The sequence below is a fragment of the Cordyceps militaris genome (assembly GCF_000225605.1).
Source record: "Cordyceps militaris CM01 unplaced genomic scaffold CCM_S00003, whole genome shotgun sequence".
Lineage (NCBI taxonomy): Eukaryota > Fungi > Ascomycota > Sordariomycetes > Hypocreales > Cordycipitaceae > Cordyceps > Cordyceps militaris.
This window is the reverse complement of record NW_006271971.1, coordinates 1,383,708-1,401,503: the sequence shown is the minus strand read 5'-3', so window position 1 is coordinate 1,401,503 and position 17,796 is coordinate 1,383,708. Positions and strand designations below refer to the sequence as shown.

Here is a 17,796-nt window from a genome sequence, read left to right as displayed (position 1 = left end):
TTTTGTCTTTGACAGCCTGTCTGGCTGGTATATAGTACAGTGGCAAGATTGTGTTGCCTCTAATTATTTATTGTACATTTTCCATCCGTGCTTTGCGCCCTTTTTGCATCCTCCGCTCATCACACGTCTCTCGGCTCCGCCATTCGATTTCGGGGGGCGGAGGGCACTCCCACGGCAGCATTCCTCCGCTCCGTGTGTATTGTCCGAGTGTCTCGTCCATCGTGTAATCCCATCCATGTCCTTTGCCCTCTCCTTTCTTTCTTCACAGCCGCCCCTTGACCAGCACGGGCAGGTCCATGCCGACGCGGCGGGCGGACAGACGCACGCGCTCCGCCTCGTCCATGCCCATGCCCGGGTTGTAGCGCTCCAGGAGCGTGGCGTACGTGCGCTGCGCGCGCAGGTACGTGACCAGCTCGGCAGCCACGGCGGGGGAGGCGTCGGCGCCGGAGGGAGCGGCGAGGCTGGCGCGCAGATGTGCGTGCAGCGGCGTGCGCGGCGTGGCGAGGACCGGTCGCGGGGGCAGCTCTCGCAGGATGGCGCGGTAGAGGGAGCGCAGGTGCGCCGGCGAGGACGTCATGGTTGGCAAATTGGGGTCGTGTGTGGTGGTGGGTGTTGATGGCCACGAGGTGGTGGTTGAAGGAGGCAGAAAGAAGTCTCGGTCGGGCGACATGGGGAATTTTTATCCACACACCTTGATTGCAGGCCTGACTTGATGGAACCTCGAACCAGCAATAAGCCAGCTTTGGGGTTTCTGGATTTTTTATTCCAACTTGATTATAGTATCAAGTAGTATTTTTTCAACAGTCACGAGAAAAACAAAAGTTAAAGTAGATGTTGCGCGATTTCAACAGTCGCAAAACAAAATGTGCAGTAAATGGTTGCACCAAGGTAGCCAAGCCCCCATTTCGTAATAAAACCATTCCGTTTCATAGCTTTCTATTTATTTAACTACCGCATCTCCACATCCTCTTTAGGCCTTAATCTTGAGAACCTCCTGCACCGCAGCCAGCACCTTGCCGTGCACCGGCGCCGGCGCCGCCACGACGCCCTTGTTGTTGGCCAGCGTGCGGCCCGCGCCGAAATCAAGGCGCTTGCCATGGATATCCGTCACCTGGCCACCGGCCTCGCGCACGATAAGGTCGCCCGCCGCATGGTCCCAAATCTTTTCCTGGTACGTCGCCTTGACCGGCAGGCGCAGGTAGATGTCGCCCGCGCCGCGCGCAATGGAGGCGTACTTGGCCTGCGAGTCCATGCGCACGCTCGGCGCGGTGATGCCGAGCGCCGCCGAGATCTGCGCCTGGTCGCCGTGGGCCGAGTGCGCCGCCTCGACGCTCTCGCAGAAGGTGGCCTGCGCGAGGTCCGTCAGCGCGCGCATGCCAATCGGCTTCGGCGCGGCCAACACGCCGGCGGTCAGCGGCCGGCTGTGCGCGCCGTGGTGCTGCACGGCGGCGAGCAGCACGCCGTGGTCCGCGTCGTCGGTCTGGTTGGCGCCGCTTGCCGCCGTCAGCCGCGCGGCGTCGTCGACAGGCAGGTTCGGGCACCCGAGCACGCCGACCTGCACCTCGCCGTCGACCATGAGCCCGAGGCAGACGGCGTACTGCCCGCCGCGGAGGAAGCCCTTGGTGCCGTCAATCGGGTCAATGGTCCAGATGCGTCCGGTGGCGCCGCCGGGGCTGTTGCCCTTGTCGATGAGGTCGAGCATGGCGTCGGCGCTGGGGATCGCGCCGCCCAGGAGCGCCTCGGCGGCGCTGTCGGTGAGGGCCGTCGAGCGGACCAGCTGCCAGATGGTGTCGCAGAGGGCCGGGTCGGCGCGCAGCTGCGCGGCCTCTTCTTCGGCGACAATGGCGTCGTCGGGGAAGCTGTGCTGGAGGGCGGCGATGATGAGCGCCTGGGCGCCGAAATCGCCGATGGTGACGGGCGACTTGTCGTTCTTGTCGACGGTGCCCTTGGCCTTTTCGTGGAAAACGCGCTTGGTGAGGATGGCGGCGCGCTGCACGGCCAGCTCGGCGACTTGCAGCTCGCGCTCGTATCTAGGGGCGACAACCATGGCGGCGGTGGAGGTGGTGCGGCGGAAGAGGTGCCCGGAGAGCTGGACGAGGCGCCGGGGGGACAAGAGCGAGGAAGCTATGGCTGCGACGGCGGGAATCGGTGGCTGGGCGGCTGCTGTGTTCGGGCTGTGCGAGTTGGTGAAGGTTTCTGGAGGGAGTGGTATCCAGAGGGCGACGAGGGCAATGAGGGCAAAGGCGATGCTGAGGAGAACCGGATGGTGGAAGAGTGAAGAGGCCGGATGGCGGGGCTCGGACCGAGACGTTGGACCGGTAGGCATGCAAACAGTGCTCTTAGTAGGAAGTAGGTGTGTATCTGGGCAAGGAAGAAAAAAGTCTGAATTAATATGGGCTGGTTTAAAGCGCTGCAGTGTCACGGAACATCGGCCGACGAGCCAGGCAAGAATGGAGTCTGACGTAGAGAAAAATTCGCGCCATATCAATAATTCGTTTTATGAAGATGCGGTGCAAGCGGCACGATGGTGTCCATAGTGGGGTTGGCCAGCTACCCTAGATACAGCCACCCGCCAAGTTGCCAAAGTTTGCGGTTATAAAGGCCCTGGTGCTGAGTGGTTTCAGGAAGCCGAGGTCGTTGGTTTGAATTCAGCAGGACCTCCCTCAAACCCGTATCCAATAATATATCAACACAAGAACTAGCCATATTCTTGGCTCTTTAGCACACTCAGCATCTCAGTCTTGTTGACCTAGTCCTCTCTGTATAGTACAATCTTTGCCTGCATGCATGCATGTCAAACGCTACAACAGAATATATAGTACAATAAAAGGAGCAACTCCTTCTTCTCGCGCCAGTCCCTTTTCGGCTGCCTCTTCTGGCCAGCATCCAATATACAAACAATACACAAAAAGGCATCGACCCACGCCTCCGAGTCTAGTTGCCTTGTCTCCGCTTCGCCACTCCTTTATTTAATCTTCTTCTGCTTCAGCTTAATCGTCTGGCCATTGACAAAGACACCCTTGCCCTTGTACGGCTCTGGCGGCCGCCACTTGCGCACCCGGCCCGCAAACGACATGAGCACCTCGCGCTCCGCGCCCTCGAGCAGGATCCTCGTCGGCGCCGGCGTCGTCACCGTCACGCCCGGTGGAATTCCCTCCTCCACCGGGTGCGTGAAGCCGAGCTTGAGACACAGAAACTTTTGCCCGCGGTATTCGGCCTTGCGCTTGCGCTCCTCCACCGTCGCTCGGTAGCCGACACCGACAAGTCGCAGGATCGCCGTGTGGCCCTCGGACACGCCCATGATGTGGTTGTTGAGGTACGCCCAGGTAGTTCCTGCACCAAGTTAGCACAATCAGAACAATCCTGTAAGCTCTTCTCCTTGCTTGGTTGAGCGAACTTACCCCACATCTCTTTTTGTTGCTCAACGTTGGCATCGTCCACTGATAGCATCACCACGTTGTTGTCGAGATCCTGCTCCATCCGTACAAAGTTGGGCACGTCCATACTTAATTCTCCTATTCATCACAAGCCTCATCGTTAGCCAATTTCACACACTGTCCCAAGCCAATGCTCGCGCCATCCTCTACAGCAAAGGGGTATGCACTAACCCAGAGGCCCCTTGATTGTTATCGTTTTTGTGATCTTGGGCTTGTACGACGTCATGCTGTTGATCGCTTTCGGCTGGCCCATGGTCAGTTCCACGCCCGGCGGCACAGTGATGGGCGTCCGGCCGAGCTTGGAGGGCCGTGGCCCAGTCGTTGAAAACTGTCGCGCGACCGTGGCTGCCGCGGTCGATTGCCACGCCGGTATCAAGAATCCGGGGAGTGATGCAGCTGGGGAAGATGCCGCGCGCATCGCCGGACCCAGTGCCGCCCTTTTCGCTGGCATAAACATCGTTGCTACTGGAATTGTCTGCTGTCGCAAACAGCCTCGCTCATCACCGAGTTAGAGTCTTGGTAAAAGAACGAGCTGCCACCAATCTCGACTTTTTGGCCGCTTACTCATCCAGTCACGTGGAGCCCAGCGTTGGCTAAAGTGCAGCCCCCCATCAATTACATCTTTGAAACTCGAGAAATTAATTGAATGCAGATTATACTCACAATTAGGTGATTAAATGGTACTATGGTACTCGTGTTTTGACTGGCTGTGTACAATTGCTACATCAACTGTACGCACTCGAGGATATCTAAAAACCCCTGACAAATAATTACTTACACTGCCTCAAGTGGACAGGCACTAAGAACGGTATTTCTCTTCTGGGTCGACAAACGCCCTTCAATAGTAATCATGACTAGGGATTTACATGAGCTCCTCAGTCTCGAGGGGAGCCTCCTCCTCGTACTCCTCTTCCTCATCATCAATACCAGCATCCTGGTACTGCTGGTATTCGGAGATAAGATCGTTCATGTTGGACTCAGCCTCAGTGAACTCCATCTCGTCCATACCCTCGCCAGTGTACCAATGAAGGAAAGCCTTGCGACGGAACATGGCAGAGAACTGCTCACCGACACGCTTGAAGAGATCCTGGATCGAGGTCGAGTTACCAATGAAGGTAGACGACATCTTAAGACCGCGAGGGGGAACAGCGCAAAGAGCGTTCTGGATGTTGTTGGGGATCCACTCCACGAAGTAGCTGGCGTTCTTGCTCTGCACATTACGCATCTGATCCTCAACCTCCTTCATGGCAACCTTACCACGGCTAAATAGTTGTTAGTTCTGTGGAGATCCGTACGTTACAGAGTCACTTACAAAATGGCAGAGCAGGTCAGGTAGCGACCGTTGCGGAAGTCAGAGGCAGCCATCATGTTCTTGGGGTCGAACATCTGCTGGGTAAGCTCAGGGACGGAGACGGCGCGGAACGAGTGAGCGCCACGGCTGGTCAGGGGAGCGAAGCCGACCATAAAAAAGTGAAGACGGGGGAAGGGAACCATGTTGACGGCGAGCTTGCGAAGATCCGAGTTGAGCTGACCAGGGAAACGCAGGCAGGTGGTGATGCCGGACATGACGACGGAGACGAGGTGGTTAAGGTCACCGTACGAGGGGTTGGACAGCTTAAGGGTACGCATGCAGATATCGTACAGGGCCTGGTTGTCGATACAGAAGGTCTCGTCAGAGTTCTCAACGAGCTGATGTACGGAGAGAGTGGCGTTGTAGGGTTCGACAACGGTGTCGGAGTTGCCGGGGGAGGGGACAACGGAGAAGGTGGCCATCATGCGGTCGGGAAACTCTTCGCGGATCTTGGAGATGAGCAGAGTACCCATACCAGCACCAGTACCACCACCGAGAGAGTGGGTGATCTGGAAACCCTGAAGGCAGTCGCAGCCTTCGGCCTCACGACGAACGACATCGAGGACCTGGTCAACGAGCTCAGCACCCTCTGTGTAATGACCCTTGGCCCAGTTGTTGCCAGCACCAGACTGACCGAAAACAAAGTTGTCGGGGCGGAAGAGCTGGCCAAAGGGACCGGCACGGACAGCGTCCATGGTACCAGGCTCGAGATCGATGAGGACGGCGCGAGGAACATACTTGTTACCGGAGGCCTAGACGAAAGTCGCGGTCAGTATCCACAATGAAGCCAAGCTACGCGTTGGGCGGGCAGAACAAACCTCGTTGAAGTAGACATTCATGCGCTCGAGCTGGAGCTCGGAAGTACCATTGTAGACACCGCTGGAGTCGAGGCCATGCTCGCCAGAGATGGTCTGCCAGAAAGCGGCACCAATCTGGTTACCCTGTTGAGAAAAACCCGGTCAGAACCGATACCACCACTGTTGCCATGGAGTAGATCGTCAGAAGCTACTTACGCACTGACCGGTCTGGAGGTGAACCTATAGACAGAAAAAAAACTCATTAGCAGCAATTCATCGTATTTGCAACTCTCGCGAGCTCTCCTCGCACTCGTAAACAAAGCGTTTGAGCTGGCCGAGTGGTCGGCGGGGTACCACTCAGGGGCAGCGCAAGCTCTCGAGAAACGCGTCGAGGAGGGGTCAACAGGAGCAATGGCGGGGAGAGGGACTCACAATCTCACGCATGATGGCGACTTGAAAATGTGAAAAGGAGGCTTAAAAGAGTTGAATGGAGGATGTAAGAAACTAGATGGGTATCAAGAGTCCGGGAAAGGCTTCAAGATATGTGGATGCGCGAGAGAGGAGAGAAGGGACAGGGAGGAGCCGGGCGGTGTTGATTTTTGCCCTGCGAGGGCTGGAAATTGGTTCACCGCTACGATCCCCAGGGAAAGAGCGGGAGCTGTCCCGCCTGCCAGGGCCTCACTGGCCGCAGCCAGCCAGTCACGGTTGTTTACCACCCTGGCCAACCGCTTTGCCCAAACAGGCTTGGCGCCAAAGCAAGGAACCATCAAATCTCAACAGACAATCCGTTGGAACATAGTATGAACTATTACAACGTGGAACGATTGTGCCGCGGTAGAGCGATTTCTTTAGAGAATATAAGGTACCGAAGAAAATGAAATGCCTAGGCCGATCCATAACTTATCATTGACAAGGAAGCTTCACTGAAATCCCGCTGTCTGCTCGTCTACAGCATCCAAAGGCCCAACCTCAACCTCCTGCAAGGTGCCCCAGCGCCGCTGGAGATTGTTCGGCGGGACCTCACTTTGAACTCGGCCCCACTGTGTTGCACGACAGCTTCGAGGACTCAGGCAGAAGCTTGACTTGCAATGTGACATGTCAACTGCCTCCCAATAATACGAACGACAAGCAATAAAAAAAGGCAGTAGTTGATACGCAAAAAGCCAGAAGAAAATGTAAGAAATGGCTACATTTTAGATGATGACAAAATCTACCATCATGGTATTCATACCCCAGGTGACGCCTATAAATGCATATGTACCAGTTCCCCTGCCCACATCAGTGCTGCTTCACAACACCGGATGCATCGGCCTGTGCTGATATTCTCTTCTTGTACTGGTTCACGTCGCCGTCAAACTTCTCTACCGTGCCGCCATCGCACACCCACAGCGACGTGCACACCATCTGCAGCATCGTCACGTCGTGGGAGACCATAAGCACACCGCCCTGGAAGGCGTTGAGTGCCTCGGCCAGCGCGTCCATGGCCTCGATATCAAGATGGTTCGAAGGTTCGTCGAGAACGAGGATGTGCGGGTTCGTGAGGGCCAGGCAGGCAAACGCTACTCTCGACTTTTGACCTCCGGAAAGGTATTCCATCTTTTGCAGGCCAGTCGTGCCGGTGATGCCAAACGCGCCGAGTTGGCGGCGATACTCCTCGTCCGACTTTCCGTGGTACATCTTGGCCATGAAGGAGACGGCACTGACCGTCAGATCCAAAGCGTCAATGTGATGCTGGGCAAAGAAACCAATGCGCAGGCGCGAGTTGGCCGAAATGATACCACTCAGTGCCTGCAGCTTGCCAATGAGCAACTTCAGCACAGTAGTTTTACCAGCACCGTTGGGTCCGACAATACCAATACGAGAGTCGAGCTGAACGTCGAGATCCACATCGCGCAGCAGGACCTTGTCTGGAGTGTAACCGAAAGAGACCTCGGACATTTGAATAATGGGAGGTGACAGCTTCTCCACGTCTGGGAACACAAACTTGACACTGTATTCGGCCTCTGGAGCCTCCAGCACTGGGAGTTTCTCGAGTTTCTTGATACGGGACTGCGCCTCGGAAGACTTGGCGGCGTTGTATCGGAACTTGTCAATAAAGGCCTGCAGATGCGCGCGGAACGCCATCTGGTTCTCGTACTCCTTCTTGGCAATCTTCTTGCGCTCTTCACGGGTAGCGTAGAAGGAGTCAAAGTTGGCTCCTCTGTAGTAGTCAAGACGCTCGGAGTGCTGGTGAATAATATCGGTCGCGACCTCGTTGAGGAACGCTCTGTCGTGGGAGACGACGAGGACGGTGCTGGGGTAGCCTTGGAGGTATGTGGAAAGGAAAGTGATGGAGGGGACGTCCAACATGTTGGACGGTTCGTCGAGAAGTAGCAGGTCGGGCTCGCAGAACAGGGCTCGTGCAAGAGCCAGACGCATGCGCCAACCACCAGAGAAGGTTTTTGTGGGAAACTGCTGGCGCTCAGCAGAGAAGCCGAGACCAGCGAGAATGCTGGCAGCGCGGGACTCGGCTTTGTCGGATTCCATTTCGGCGAGCTTGCCCTGGACATCACCAAGCTTTGTGTCCATGGTTTCCTTTTCGCGGTCCAGTTTGGCAGCGTCTGCTGACGTATCGGCGAGGGGCGCACGCTTAATCTCCAACTCGGCCAGACCTGCCATGAGCTCTTCTTGTTCTCGCATCAACACCTTGCGCCAAACATCGGCATCGAGGACGGCCTGAATAGCAGGCGTGTCGTCACCAGTGAGCTGTTGAATTGTTAGCAGGGCACGTTCGTGTTCATCACATTTGCTTTGGCGCTTACTTCTTGTTCGACGTGGAGAATGGAAATATGAGTGGGAATGGCGACTTCACGCCTCGACAAGGCTCGCAAGAGCGTGGATTTACCGACACCGTTGTTACCAACCAGACCATAACGGTGGCCGTAAGCGAGCGTAAGGGTGGTGTCGGTGAGGATGCGCTGGGCGCCAATCGAGACATCAATGTTGTCGAGCTTAATGTCCTTGGTCTTGTTGGCGCCGGCGTTGCCAATCTGGAGCGGGTTGACGGCCATGTAAAACTCCTCGTACGACTGCGCGGGGTCTGCCTGGTCGAGCAGCCGCGAGGCCTCATACTCGACATTCTTGTACTGCTTCTTCTGCTGCTTGACGGCAATCTTGCGCTCGGCCTTTTCGAGCTTCTTGCGGTCGACCTTGGACTCGACCTTGCGGGCGTTGGCCGACTCGAGGTCGACACCGCCGCTGGCGACGGCCAGAGTCGACGACATGTTGCGCTGCGTGCTGACCTGGATGGTCTGGTCCAGGCGGCGGACAGCCAGCGGCCCGTGGCGCTCGCCGCCGTTGACCACAGCGTACTTTTGCACCCACTTCTCGACGAGGGCCTTGATCTTGTCCTGGGATGTGCGGTCCGACTTTTCAGAGGCCGAAAGCAGCAGCTCGGTAATGGCGTGCGCGGCTTCGGCGAGCGGCGAGACGGCCTCGACGCCTTCACCACTCTCGTCGGACCACGCCAGCGAGGCATGGTTGAGGTAGCCCGCCGAGTACGCCGAGACCACGGGGTCGATGTTGGGAATGGCGGCCTTGATCTCGGCCTCCATTTTGAATGTGTATGACGTCTCGTGTCGGCTCGGGGCTATATTTTTTTACGTCGGCTTGTCGAATTCTCTTTCGTCGAGCTGCTCGCATATGATGCAGCAATTTTGAAGCGATTTCTAATTGTGGGCCATCATCGCAGATTGACGACGCATGGTGGTGCAAAAAGTCACCCCGCCAAAGCTGCCCCACCATGAGATTCGTTGTAAGCTATAGTCCTCTATGTACGAACTCATGTATGTATATCCCACTCGGTTCTCGTTTGAGCTTTGTCTGTTCAATTTCACGAATGCGTCTATTCTCGTGGCTCGGCACAATTTTCTGTTTCGAAACATCCCCACTCTTCTTTCGTGTTGCTATATACGTAGCCAGCAATGTTGCTGTCAGTCCCTTACGACGGCAGTATAAAAAGTGGCAAGGAAGGCAGGCAATGATTCACTGATGCTGTCCGAGCAGCCCGGGTTGGTTTGCGTACACGATATCTCCTGGTGTACGAGTCTTGAGAAGTTCATGAGTATCATCAAAGAAGAGCCGTTGCAGCATAGCACTGCATGCAGCGCGACAGGAAATAGCGCAGCCAACATTTTGAAAATGATAAGCGTTTGGACAATTTGTTTCTAGCGGATCTCTCCCTACTCGATATGCAATTTAGCTGCGTTGAGATGGTCACACGGTAGCCCGTTTCTCAACATCCGCGAAGTCGTAGCAGCCCTAGTCGTTGTACCATCTACACCCAGTGTAGCCACCTGCGTATGATAAACCCGAAAACACCCAGACCGAAAGACCAGAGCACCAGCTTCTTCGCAGCCAGTGAAAGAATCTTCCACTGCATTGTGGACAGATACTGTAGGATACTCGCCTGGTCATTGACCCGTGGAAACGGCTTATCCGGGACTTTGACGCCGAGGAATTCGCAAAGCGGTGCCCAGCCGTCCTCGTACCTGTACACCAGCAGCTGGCCCGGCCGGACCGACCTCCGCACCATGGCCGAGTGCTCGGCGTGCATCTCCGGCAGCCGCCGCCAGGCGTCCTCGCGCGACCACGTGCCGAGCCAGCCGAATGCAATATCACGGGCGATGCGCGCCTGCGGTACGCCCACCCACGGGCCGACGACGCAGAACACAAAGCCCGCGAGCCCCGCGTGCACGCCGTCTATAATGACAGCGCCGAAGCTGCGCGCCCACGCCTCCACCGGGCGATCGACCAGGATGACGCGCGCCTCTGGGTACGCGGCAATGAGCTGCTCGCTAAAGACGCTGCCCAGGTCCGTCGTTGCGCGCTGCTGCCCGATTAGCCGGTCCCAGTCGGCCCGGACCCATGGCAGCAGGGCGTCGGCGGGGTTCACGTAAAACGGCAGCCGGTCCGTCGCCCGCTGCAGGCCGGACACCCCCAGGAAGGGCAGGTTGCACCAGGCGGCTTGGCCCCAACCGTAATTTGCGCGGATCGCGGGGCTGGTGAGGGTATGGTGGACGGGGCCGAGGTCGAGCATGTGCAGGGCCGCGGCGAGTGAGGCCGTGCCGGATCTCGGCAGACCGGCGCAGATGATGCCGTCGCCGGTTGCGAAGCAAGGTTTTGCCGCTGGTGGGTTATTCATGCTGTGCTGTTTTGCGGGATCTTATGAGGGATGCTATGACGAACAGTCTGACAGTGAGTTGAGAGAGAAGAAGTAGTGCGCGAGCCAGTCTGGTGATGGGTTTGATGTGACGGGCATGTGATAGAAAGTACGGGAGTTCGAGAGGGGAAACTGTACCGGAGAAGTCATCCCGCAAAGCGGAGGTGATTAATTAGATGAAGGATCATTACACCAGGGCTGCTCTTGCACGGCCTTGTCGTCCGGTTTCGGATGCAAGTAAATCCTCCGAATGCACGCAAGCTCCATCTAAATATTGGCAGCCATATTCAGGAGCATACGGTATGCTGATCCCAGTATATGCGCTGAAGGCACTGAATACACTGCTATTTCCAAGTGAGCACCATGTGTGTAGGGCGGAATCGGCTGCCTTGCGTGGGCTACCTCGGTCTTTTCTTCTGTCTTTTCCTCTAAAGACCATGATCCCCGTCTGCGTTTGGAGCAAGATTTGCTGTCGCCGTGACCTCTGCGGGCCTGGAATACGCGAATGACGAGGTGCCCCGGAGGTTTGCACCTAGCCACACGAGTATTCTTCCACCGCTCACGAGCCTTTGGGCTCTTCAGAATTGGAATTTTGAGTCTGAGATGGGGGTGGTAATCTCTCAACCCGGGCTCTGCTAGCAGGCTGACGACACCGGCAAACTCGTCATTCTTCAAGAACTCGGTCCCCGTGTAGCAGGCAGCATCGTGATGATGGAAGAGGAGGATGCCGAGCGTCCGTCTCGTACATCAAGTCGAGAGCAATGCGTGCCCACCGTGCCGTCGTTGATGGCCATGATCTGTTTGAGCCAAATCATGAATCCGTCTGTAGAGTGCCGAGGCTGGCTCGTCGTCCTAGTTCTCGATGAAGCAATGGACGTATAGCAGTAGTGTAGTCGTAACGTATTTGGCGTGTTCGGGTGACATGGTTTCGTACATGAGGTTGAAAGGGCAACGGGGAATAGGCGCATAATCCCGTTTCGTAAAAGCAAGCTACATAACCCGGCAGAAGTCCAGGGTATGTGCGGGCTGAGGTTATGTGCTGGTAAAGGTGGTGAGGCTATGTTCGAGGAAAGCCTTGCGAAATCATCGCAGCTCGAATCACCATCAATAGCTAGCTACGTAACCGAAAGTCAGCATTGCGCCCAATCGGCACACTTCCCTTTGCCAAAACTGGGCGAACTCAGTTCAGCATCCCTATAGGCCGCGCATACCATAAACTATTCATCTCGTCCGCGGCATGAGCTACCCTACAAGATGGTTATTTAGCAGCCTCCTACCACATAACTAGTTACTGTCCCCAGAAGCCTTGGCGGAATGGTTGGGTTTAAATTCCGGGTGCAGAAACAGGGTCCGGGCGAATTCTTCAGCCCCGGGATGCCGCCAAAGTTTCGGGTTCCCGATGCGGCCCTTCTGGCCTTTTGTGGCGTTCACCGAGCAAAGTCACCTTGGACGTGAGATAACCACGATGCTCGTGCGACGTTGGGCGGAGTTGAGCAATATTATGCCTCGGCTGACGTATTTCTTTGATTTCTTGGTACGGCAATCCCTGCGTTTTCTTTTTGTTTTCATGAACCCAGCTTTATGCCCGTCGTCATTGGTCGGTCTGGTTCTGAGCGTACTCGTTCACCAGCCAATCAGGGACGAGCAGGCCTCCAAGTTCGGACGCGTCTGGACACGCGACATGCGCGTCACGATCGCGTTCTCCATGTGGGTCTCTTTCGATGGAGCCAGCTCGCGTCATCCAGTAATCTACGACCCAAAATCTACAATGTTTTCAGGTGCACCAGGATTATTTTCCCAACGAGGTGTGTCATCCATTTGCTGAATGAAGCGATCATCAAGTCTGTCAGTCATGATCTGTCCTCTAATACATACCAGTTACCCTGGACAAGAAAGACCGCCACAAACGGAGCGAGCCCGAGGGCTCGGGACGCAATTTATGCGAACAAGTGTGGCACATGCCTCTAGTCCAGATCCGAACTCAACACTCGGAGCAATCTGTAACCCTAGTTGGCTGCTTCAACGGCCGAGTGGTGAGCACGGACGAGAGGAAGGAGGAGAGGCCAAAAAAAAAGGAAGATCTTGGACATGGACTGACTAATTTGGCTGCGACCCCCCGCGTGCAGATTTTGCCTCAGACTCAGACAATCGAAAACAACCAAAGACTGACCGAACCCACGGCAATTGGCATCCATACATACTCATAGGTAGCTTCTCGCCGGCCTTGGCCGAGCTGGTCAAGCAATGTCGGGCCCGCAGCCACGCAGCCAAGCAAAGAAGGACAGCGAATTCTTCTGTTTGATTTGCCCCAAGAGGTGGGGATGCATTATTATTCGATGTGGTGTACAGTGAATCGTCCATCTCGTTTCCTTCTCTTCAGCTTGGCCGGACCACCACATCACACCACCAGGGCGTCACCAAGTGGATTTTGAGCAAACGCTAAGACTGCCCGCGCTTCAGTGTGGACAAGGAAACGCTGATCCAAAAAAGCGCAGCAGCAGCGAAAAGCTTGGAAACCCAGGGGCTACGTTTGTGGTTGTTTTTTTGTTCTCTTGCCCTTGTGTGTTCTAGCACGTTTCGGAAAACCTGGAATTAAGCTTCGGAACTATTTTATCGACAATGGTGATACAAGGGCTAGCAGTGGGAGGCTTGGCACGTTTGTTACCAGGTTCTCGGGCGTGCTGTACACTTTCAGCTACCTATGGGTACCTGCGTAAGACCTTATCATGCCTTTTTTGGGGGGACAAATATGTTGCTGGTCCCGTCGGTAGGAACAAAGAAGCCCTCAAAGTAGAGGGGTGAGAAAGTACTATCATGTGCGCAAGATATGCGGCTCGGACACAATCGCATGCCGATGAGAGATACGATGTGGTTTGCCATTACAAATGAACATGGTATGGTGGCCAAATCTCCTACTTGGTGTCGTTCATTGACCGTACTGTTGTTGTACAGCCCGGTCATTTGTGGTTTGTATGGGTATTTGACAAGCAGTCAGCCTTTTTCATGCATATTCCATGGTGTCAAGACTGGGGAGTTGGCCTCCTTCGGACTAAAAAAGTACAATGTGTCCAAGGTGCATGATGCGCCTCCACGCGGAGCACGTCGCACGTTGACAAGACCAGTCTAGTGCTGGGTACGCCTTTTTTCCAGCTTCTCGTCAATGCGGAGGCTTTTCCCACCATGTCGTGTCTGGCTGGTTGTTGATGATGAACTAGTTTGACCGATGAGACAAGAGGCGTCATCTGAGGAAAGAAAGCGCTGTTTTGAAGCATTTGCGCCATCTGCATCCAACGTCTGGCACGACAAGTTTCCGACCTTCGCACCAAGGCATTGTGGTTGTACAAAAACACTTTGCCGATCCAAGCTGTCTGCTGACCAGGAACATGTTGGAATGGCCACCTCGCTAAAATCTACAACAAAGCAGGTTCGGCGCCTTTCTGATCCGGGGTATCCGTACTGGAATGTCGATATGCCATTGACCGGCAGCTGGCACCCGAGCCAAGCCTATTATGACAAGACGCCCGAGCCTGTGTGCCACATTGGGCTAAACGAGAGAAATGGTTTGAAGTTTGCATCCGTGAGTCTACGGACCTAACTAGTTATTGTTATGGTAAACAACTGGGTCGTGATTGTTGTGCGTCTCAATCTCAGCCATCTGGTTATCAAAGAAAAACCTGTAGTTATGGAGTAATGAAGCAACCTTTGTCAAGTGATTTCGGCAAAGTTTTTGGCATCTTTCTGAACAAGCAGACGGGCAATTGGTGCCGATGAGCAAGCCACTTGCTGCGTCGCCTAGGGCAGCATGACGTCGGCTCCCTGCATGCGAGTCAATTTAGCTGATGCATGTTTGACTTGAAGCCTCGACTTGACCGCGAGACAGCATGGCGCGATACTGCTGGCCGAGGTCGCGGTGAAGATGACTAGTTAGCACGATGGGGACGGGATGAGGTCTCAATCTGAAGCTGACGAACCCCCGGGACTTGCTTGTTCATGCTGCAAGTGACGTGGCAAACGACCTTGACTCTTTGGGGTGGGCAACCCTTTTTTACTCGGCGTCGCATCATGGACTCGTTCAATGCTTTGATATTGACATGCTTGGTTGTGTTATAGGCGCTCAGTGCGCAGCTGTAACTAGTCTTGTTGTCTATCTTGGTAGCGTTGGTGCGAAGCTGATGCATGTCTCAGACTAACCAAAAAAATACCCCAAAAAACACAAAGAAAAACAAAAAGAAATACACAAGTACAAGAATGTACACAGATCCGATTTGAGGTTGTACGACGCGTGCTCTATTTATTGATTCCCAAACCAGTCACACAATGGGGGAGGTTGTGACAACAAACGCGCGGGGAAAACAATAGAGCCTAATAATGGCTGCCCAGTAATAAAGTTGAGGCTCTGTGTTTTTTGGCCTTTGTTTTGGGTTCTTGGCCCGCAGGCTTTGCAATTTTAAAATGTTTTTTTTTCTTTCTTTCCAGGTCATGCATACATGATGGGGACAGTGTTTGTTGTAACTAATAAGAATGCGCTGAGCCCAGCCTAAAAGCCTGTGTGTGCACTTGCAGCAGCGGCGCCAGCGAATTAGCGAAGCGCAGTGGGAGGCGGAGGACCCTTTTGTGGTACATGGCAATTTGCGAGAAGAAAGGGGCATTGGAAAGCTGCATGTGGGAAAAGAAGGGACGAAAAAAAAAAGAAAGAAATGAAGGGGACCCGATGGAGCGGTCAAACCTTGAACAGCTGCATGGGCTTGCATCTGTGCAAAGGCAGTTATCGTACAGAGTGTAACTAGAGGTAGATATCTGGATATGCCGCCAGTATAGTACATACTACTTACGAATACGTCATATTCCCAAGTAACTTATGTGACTATGCATGTATGGGTTGGTGCGGAATGGCCTCGGAAGGATCTCGCATAGAATGACTGACATACTGGTATGCATCATGATTTATTTCGTACATGCAAACAACATTGGCTCATTGGGCAAAAGATGGACAGCGCCATGCATGAGAACAGCATCGGGCCAATGTGCACAGTGAGCACAGAAGACCAGGATCCGCCTGCGGTGCAGGGCCAGCCAACCATTTGGCGCCGCTGGGACAGAGTTTCTTTGTTGGCGGCTAGAATCCACACGGGATATTGGAGTTGGGTACAGAAAACAAGGGGAAATGAACAACTACTAGTTAGGGAAACAAAAGGAGAAGAGACGGAGATGGGGCGAGGCGTCATGGACAGCGAGAATCTCGAGCAGTGAGTGGTGCCACGGAGTCGTGCAAAAAGCGGCATTTTATTATTAACTACGGATTAGTTGCAGGCTATTTGCGGCGCCATCAGCGCTATTATATGATATCGCCATATACGGAAACGTTTTTCGTTGGCGGCCGCGCCTAACTACTGGGCGGGCCCTTGGGCTGTTGCATGGCAGGGTAGATGGATCATTGACTGCGGTAGGTAGTAACTATTAGTTAGTTAGATCGATCTGTTGCGAAAGCGAGAAAGAATGGCGTTGAGTGTTGAGTATTTTTGAAGCAAAAGAAGCTGGTCGTTGAAGCGTATAGGAAAAGGGATTTCGACGGTATGAAGCTAACGTAAAGGGTCAAGTTGAACTAAACTAGAATAACTAGTTACAAAAAAATGAGAGCAAAATATGGAATTCGCCATCTGCAAGTCAGCACATGCAGTTCATTTTATGCGAACAACTAGTTAATAATAGTATTCCTCTGATTCCTGTTCCAGCTCTAACTATCCTCGAGCCAGTGACGAAGCCGGAACAGCCCAAGACGAAGAAAAAGGCTGACTGCATAGTGGAGAGTGTACACACACAAAACCCACACAGCTGGGAATACATCATGAATAATAAATACAAGTATAAAATAATACTTGCTCAAAGAAAAAAATGGATAAATCGTGGCCGATGGGGCTCTGCAAGGGGAAAATGATCAGCCTTTCTGGCCAAGCAAGGCAGACGTACATAAAGAGGCGGCCACTTAGACGACAGGATGGATAAAAGGGAACATAAAAAAGGTACGACAATGATGTTGATGAGAATTGTTTTCCTGCAGGTTGGTGGCGAGACTCGGATTACGAAGAACGGACGAGTTGCGAAGAGGCTGTGTGTGCATTCGTTCACATGCATTGTCACAGCGCATCGGCGGGGGGGATTTTTGTCTCAAACGATGCCAACAGCTTTTTTTCTAACGAATATAATGAGGATATCATGGCGCCTTTTGCTGGGTTCTGTGTACATGGGCCAGTTTTGCGGAAATGAGGCGCGCAAGGGGCAGAAGGACGGACAATTGCCCGTTTGCATGCATCCCGACACCATGTTGGGGGGAAATAGAGGGCATGTTTGTCCAATTATCAGAAATGGGGTGTTGGAAAGTGGAAGATGGGACACGTTGTACGGCGCGAGGTCAGAAGGTGCACGCCGTCGATGGTGGCGGCTGTTAGTAACTGGTGCTGATTGGGAGATGATCTTGGATCATTTGTGGTTCATTTACCTTGATATCTTGAGAATGCTTCTTTGTCAACTATCAGTTATGAATTTTTACAATAATGTTAGGATGGAGAATAATGCTTGCGCTTCCGTCGGCCCCAGTGCTTGATTGCTCGCCGGTTTATTATTAGCTCGGTCCTTGTTGGCTCTGGCTCCCCAGTCACATGCCCATGACGGTTCTGCATGCATCACCAACATGCTTAATTTTGTAGTGCACCTTTTTACTCTTTGGCTAGTCTCGAGGATGACTGTCTGCCCAATTGATGGTTCTCGATAGAGATGACCGGCGGTATATCACATATGCTCTCGATTGGTCTCTTATCTCGTAACCAGGTACATACGAACGCAGCAGGGAAGCTGGCAAAGGCGGCCGGGCTCCCAAACACAGCGCTGTCCGAGGCTGTGGGACCGCCCGGGGACCCCGCCGCGCCAGGCGTCGGCTCCCCTGCAAGCTTCGCGATACTGGTACCGGCAAAATTTAGGTAGGTTAGTACTAAGGTACCTGGTATCCAACGTCGG

General features: G+C 54.1%; 9 protein-coding genes across 9 annotated transcripts; 3 read left to right on the top strand and 6 right to left on the bottom strand.

Moving 5' to 3' along the window:
- Positions 1–262: 262 nt before the first annotated feature.
- On the bottom strand, positions 263–670 carry CCM_04057 (Ras guanyl-nucleotide exchange factor RasGEF, putative; the record flags this gene model as incomplete). The annotated part of the gene is made up of 1 exon (XM_006669205.1): positions 263–670. One exon carries the CDS (start codon positions 668–670, stop codon positions 263–265), a length of 408 nt encoding a protein of 135 aa, XP_006669268.1.
- Positions 671–970: 300 nt separating this feature from the next.
- CCM_04056 (3'(2'),5'-bisphosphate nucleotidase) lies at positions 971–2,326 on the bottom strand (the record flags this gene model as incomplete). Its single annotated transcript, XM_006669204.1, has 1 exon — positions 971–2,326. The coding sequence occupies one exon, from the start codon at positions 2,324–2,326 to the stop codon at positions 971–973; it is 1,356 nt and encodes a 451-aa protein (XP_006669267.1).
- Positions 2,327–4,299: 1,973 nt separating this feature from the next.
- On the bottom strand, positions 4,300–6,029 carry CCM_04055 (tubulin beta chain; the record flags this gene model as incomplete). The annotated part of the gene is made up of 5 exons (XM_006669203.1): positions 4,300–4,699; positions 4,750–5,540; positions 5,607–5,729; positions 5,802–5,825; positions 6,018–6,029. 5 exons carry the CDS (start codon positions 6,027–6,029, stop codon positions 4,300–4,302), a joined length of 1,350 nt encoding a protein of 449 aa, XP_006669266.1.
- Positions 6,030–6,863: 834 nt separating this feature from the next.
- On the bottom strand, positions 6,864–9,178 carry CCM_04054 (protein GCN20; the record flags this gene model as incomplete). Its single annotated transcript, XM_006669202.1, has 2 exons — positions 6,864–8,330; positions 8,387–9,178. 2 exons carry the CDS (start codon positions 9,176–9,178, stop codon positions 6,864–6,866), a joined length of 2,259 nt encoding a protein of 752 aa, XP_006669265.1.
- Positions 9,179–9,900: 722 nt separating this feature from the next.
- CCM_04053 (efflux pump antibiotic resistance protein, putative) lies at positions 9,901–10,767 on the bottom strand (the record flags this gene model as incomplete). The annotated part of the gene is made up of 1 exon (XM_006669201.1): positions 9,901–10,767. The coding sequence occupies one exon, from the start codon at positions 10,765–10,767 to the stop codon at positions 9,901–9,903; it is 867 nt and encodes a 288-aa protein (XP_006669264.1).
- A 1,483-nt stretch (positions 10,768–12,250) lies between these two features.
- On the top strand, positions 12,251–12,992 carry CCM_04052 (uncharacterized protein; the record flags this gene model as incomplete). Its single annotated transcript, XM_006669200.1, has 2 exons — positions 12,251–12,590; positions 12,664–12,992. The coding sequence occupies 2 exons, from the start codon at positions 12,251–12,253 to the stop codon at positions 12,990–12,992; spliced, it is 669 nt and encodes a 222-aa protein (XP_006669263.1).
- A 1,184-nt stretch (positions 12,993–14,176) lies between these two features.
- On the top strand, positions 14,177–14,380 carry CCM_04051 (uncharacterized protein; the record flags this gene model as incomplete). The annotated part of the gene is made up of 1 exon (XM_006669199.1): positions 14,177–14,380. The coding sequence occupies one exon, from the start codon at positions 14,177–14,179 to the stop codon at positions 14,378–14,380; it is 204 nt and encodes a 67-aa protein (XP_006669262.1).
- Positions 14,381–14,577: 197 nt separating this feature from the next.
- On the bottom strand, positions 14,578–14,963 carry CCM_04050 (uncharacterized protein; the record flags this gene model as incomplete). Its single annotated transcript, XM_006669198.1, has 2 exons — positions 14,578–14,601; positions 14,757–14,963. 2 exons carry the CDS (start codon positions 14,961–14,963, stop codon positions 14,578–14,580), a joined length of 231 nt encoding a protein of 76 aa, XP_006669261.1.
- Positions 14,964–15,783: 820 nt separating this feature from the next.
- CCM_04049 (uncharacterized protein) lies at positions 15,784–16,035 on the top strand (the record flags this gene model as incomplete). The annotated part of the gene is made up of 1 exon (XM_006669197.1): positions 15,784–16,035. The coding sequence occupies one exon, from the start codon at positions 15,784–15,786 to the stop codon at positions 16,033–16,035; it is 252 nt and encodes an 83-aa protein (XP_006669260.1).
- Positions 16,036–17,796: the final 1,761 nt, after the last annotated feature.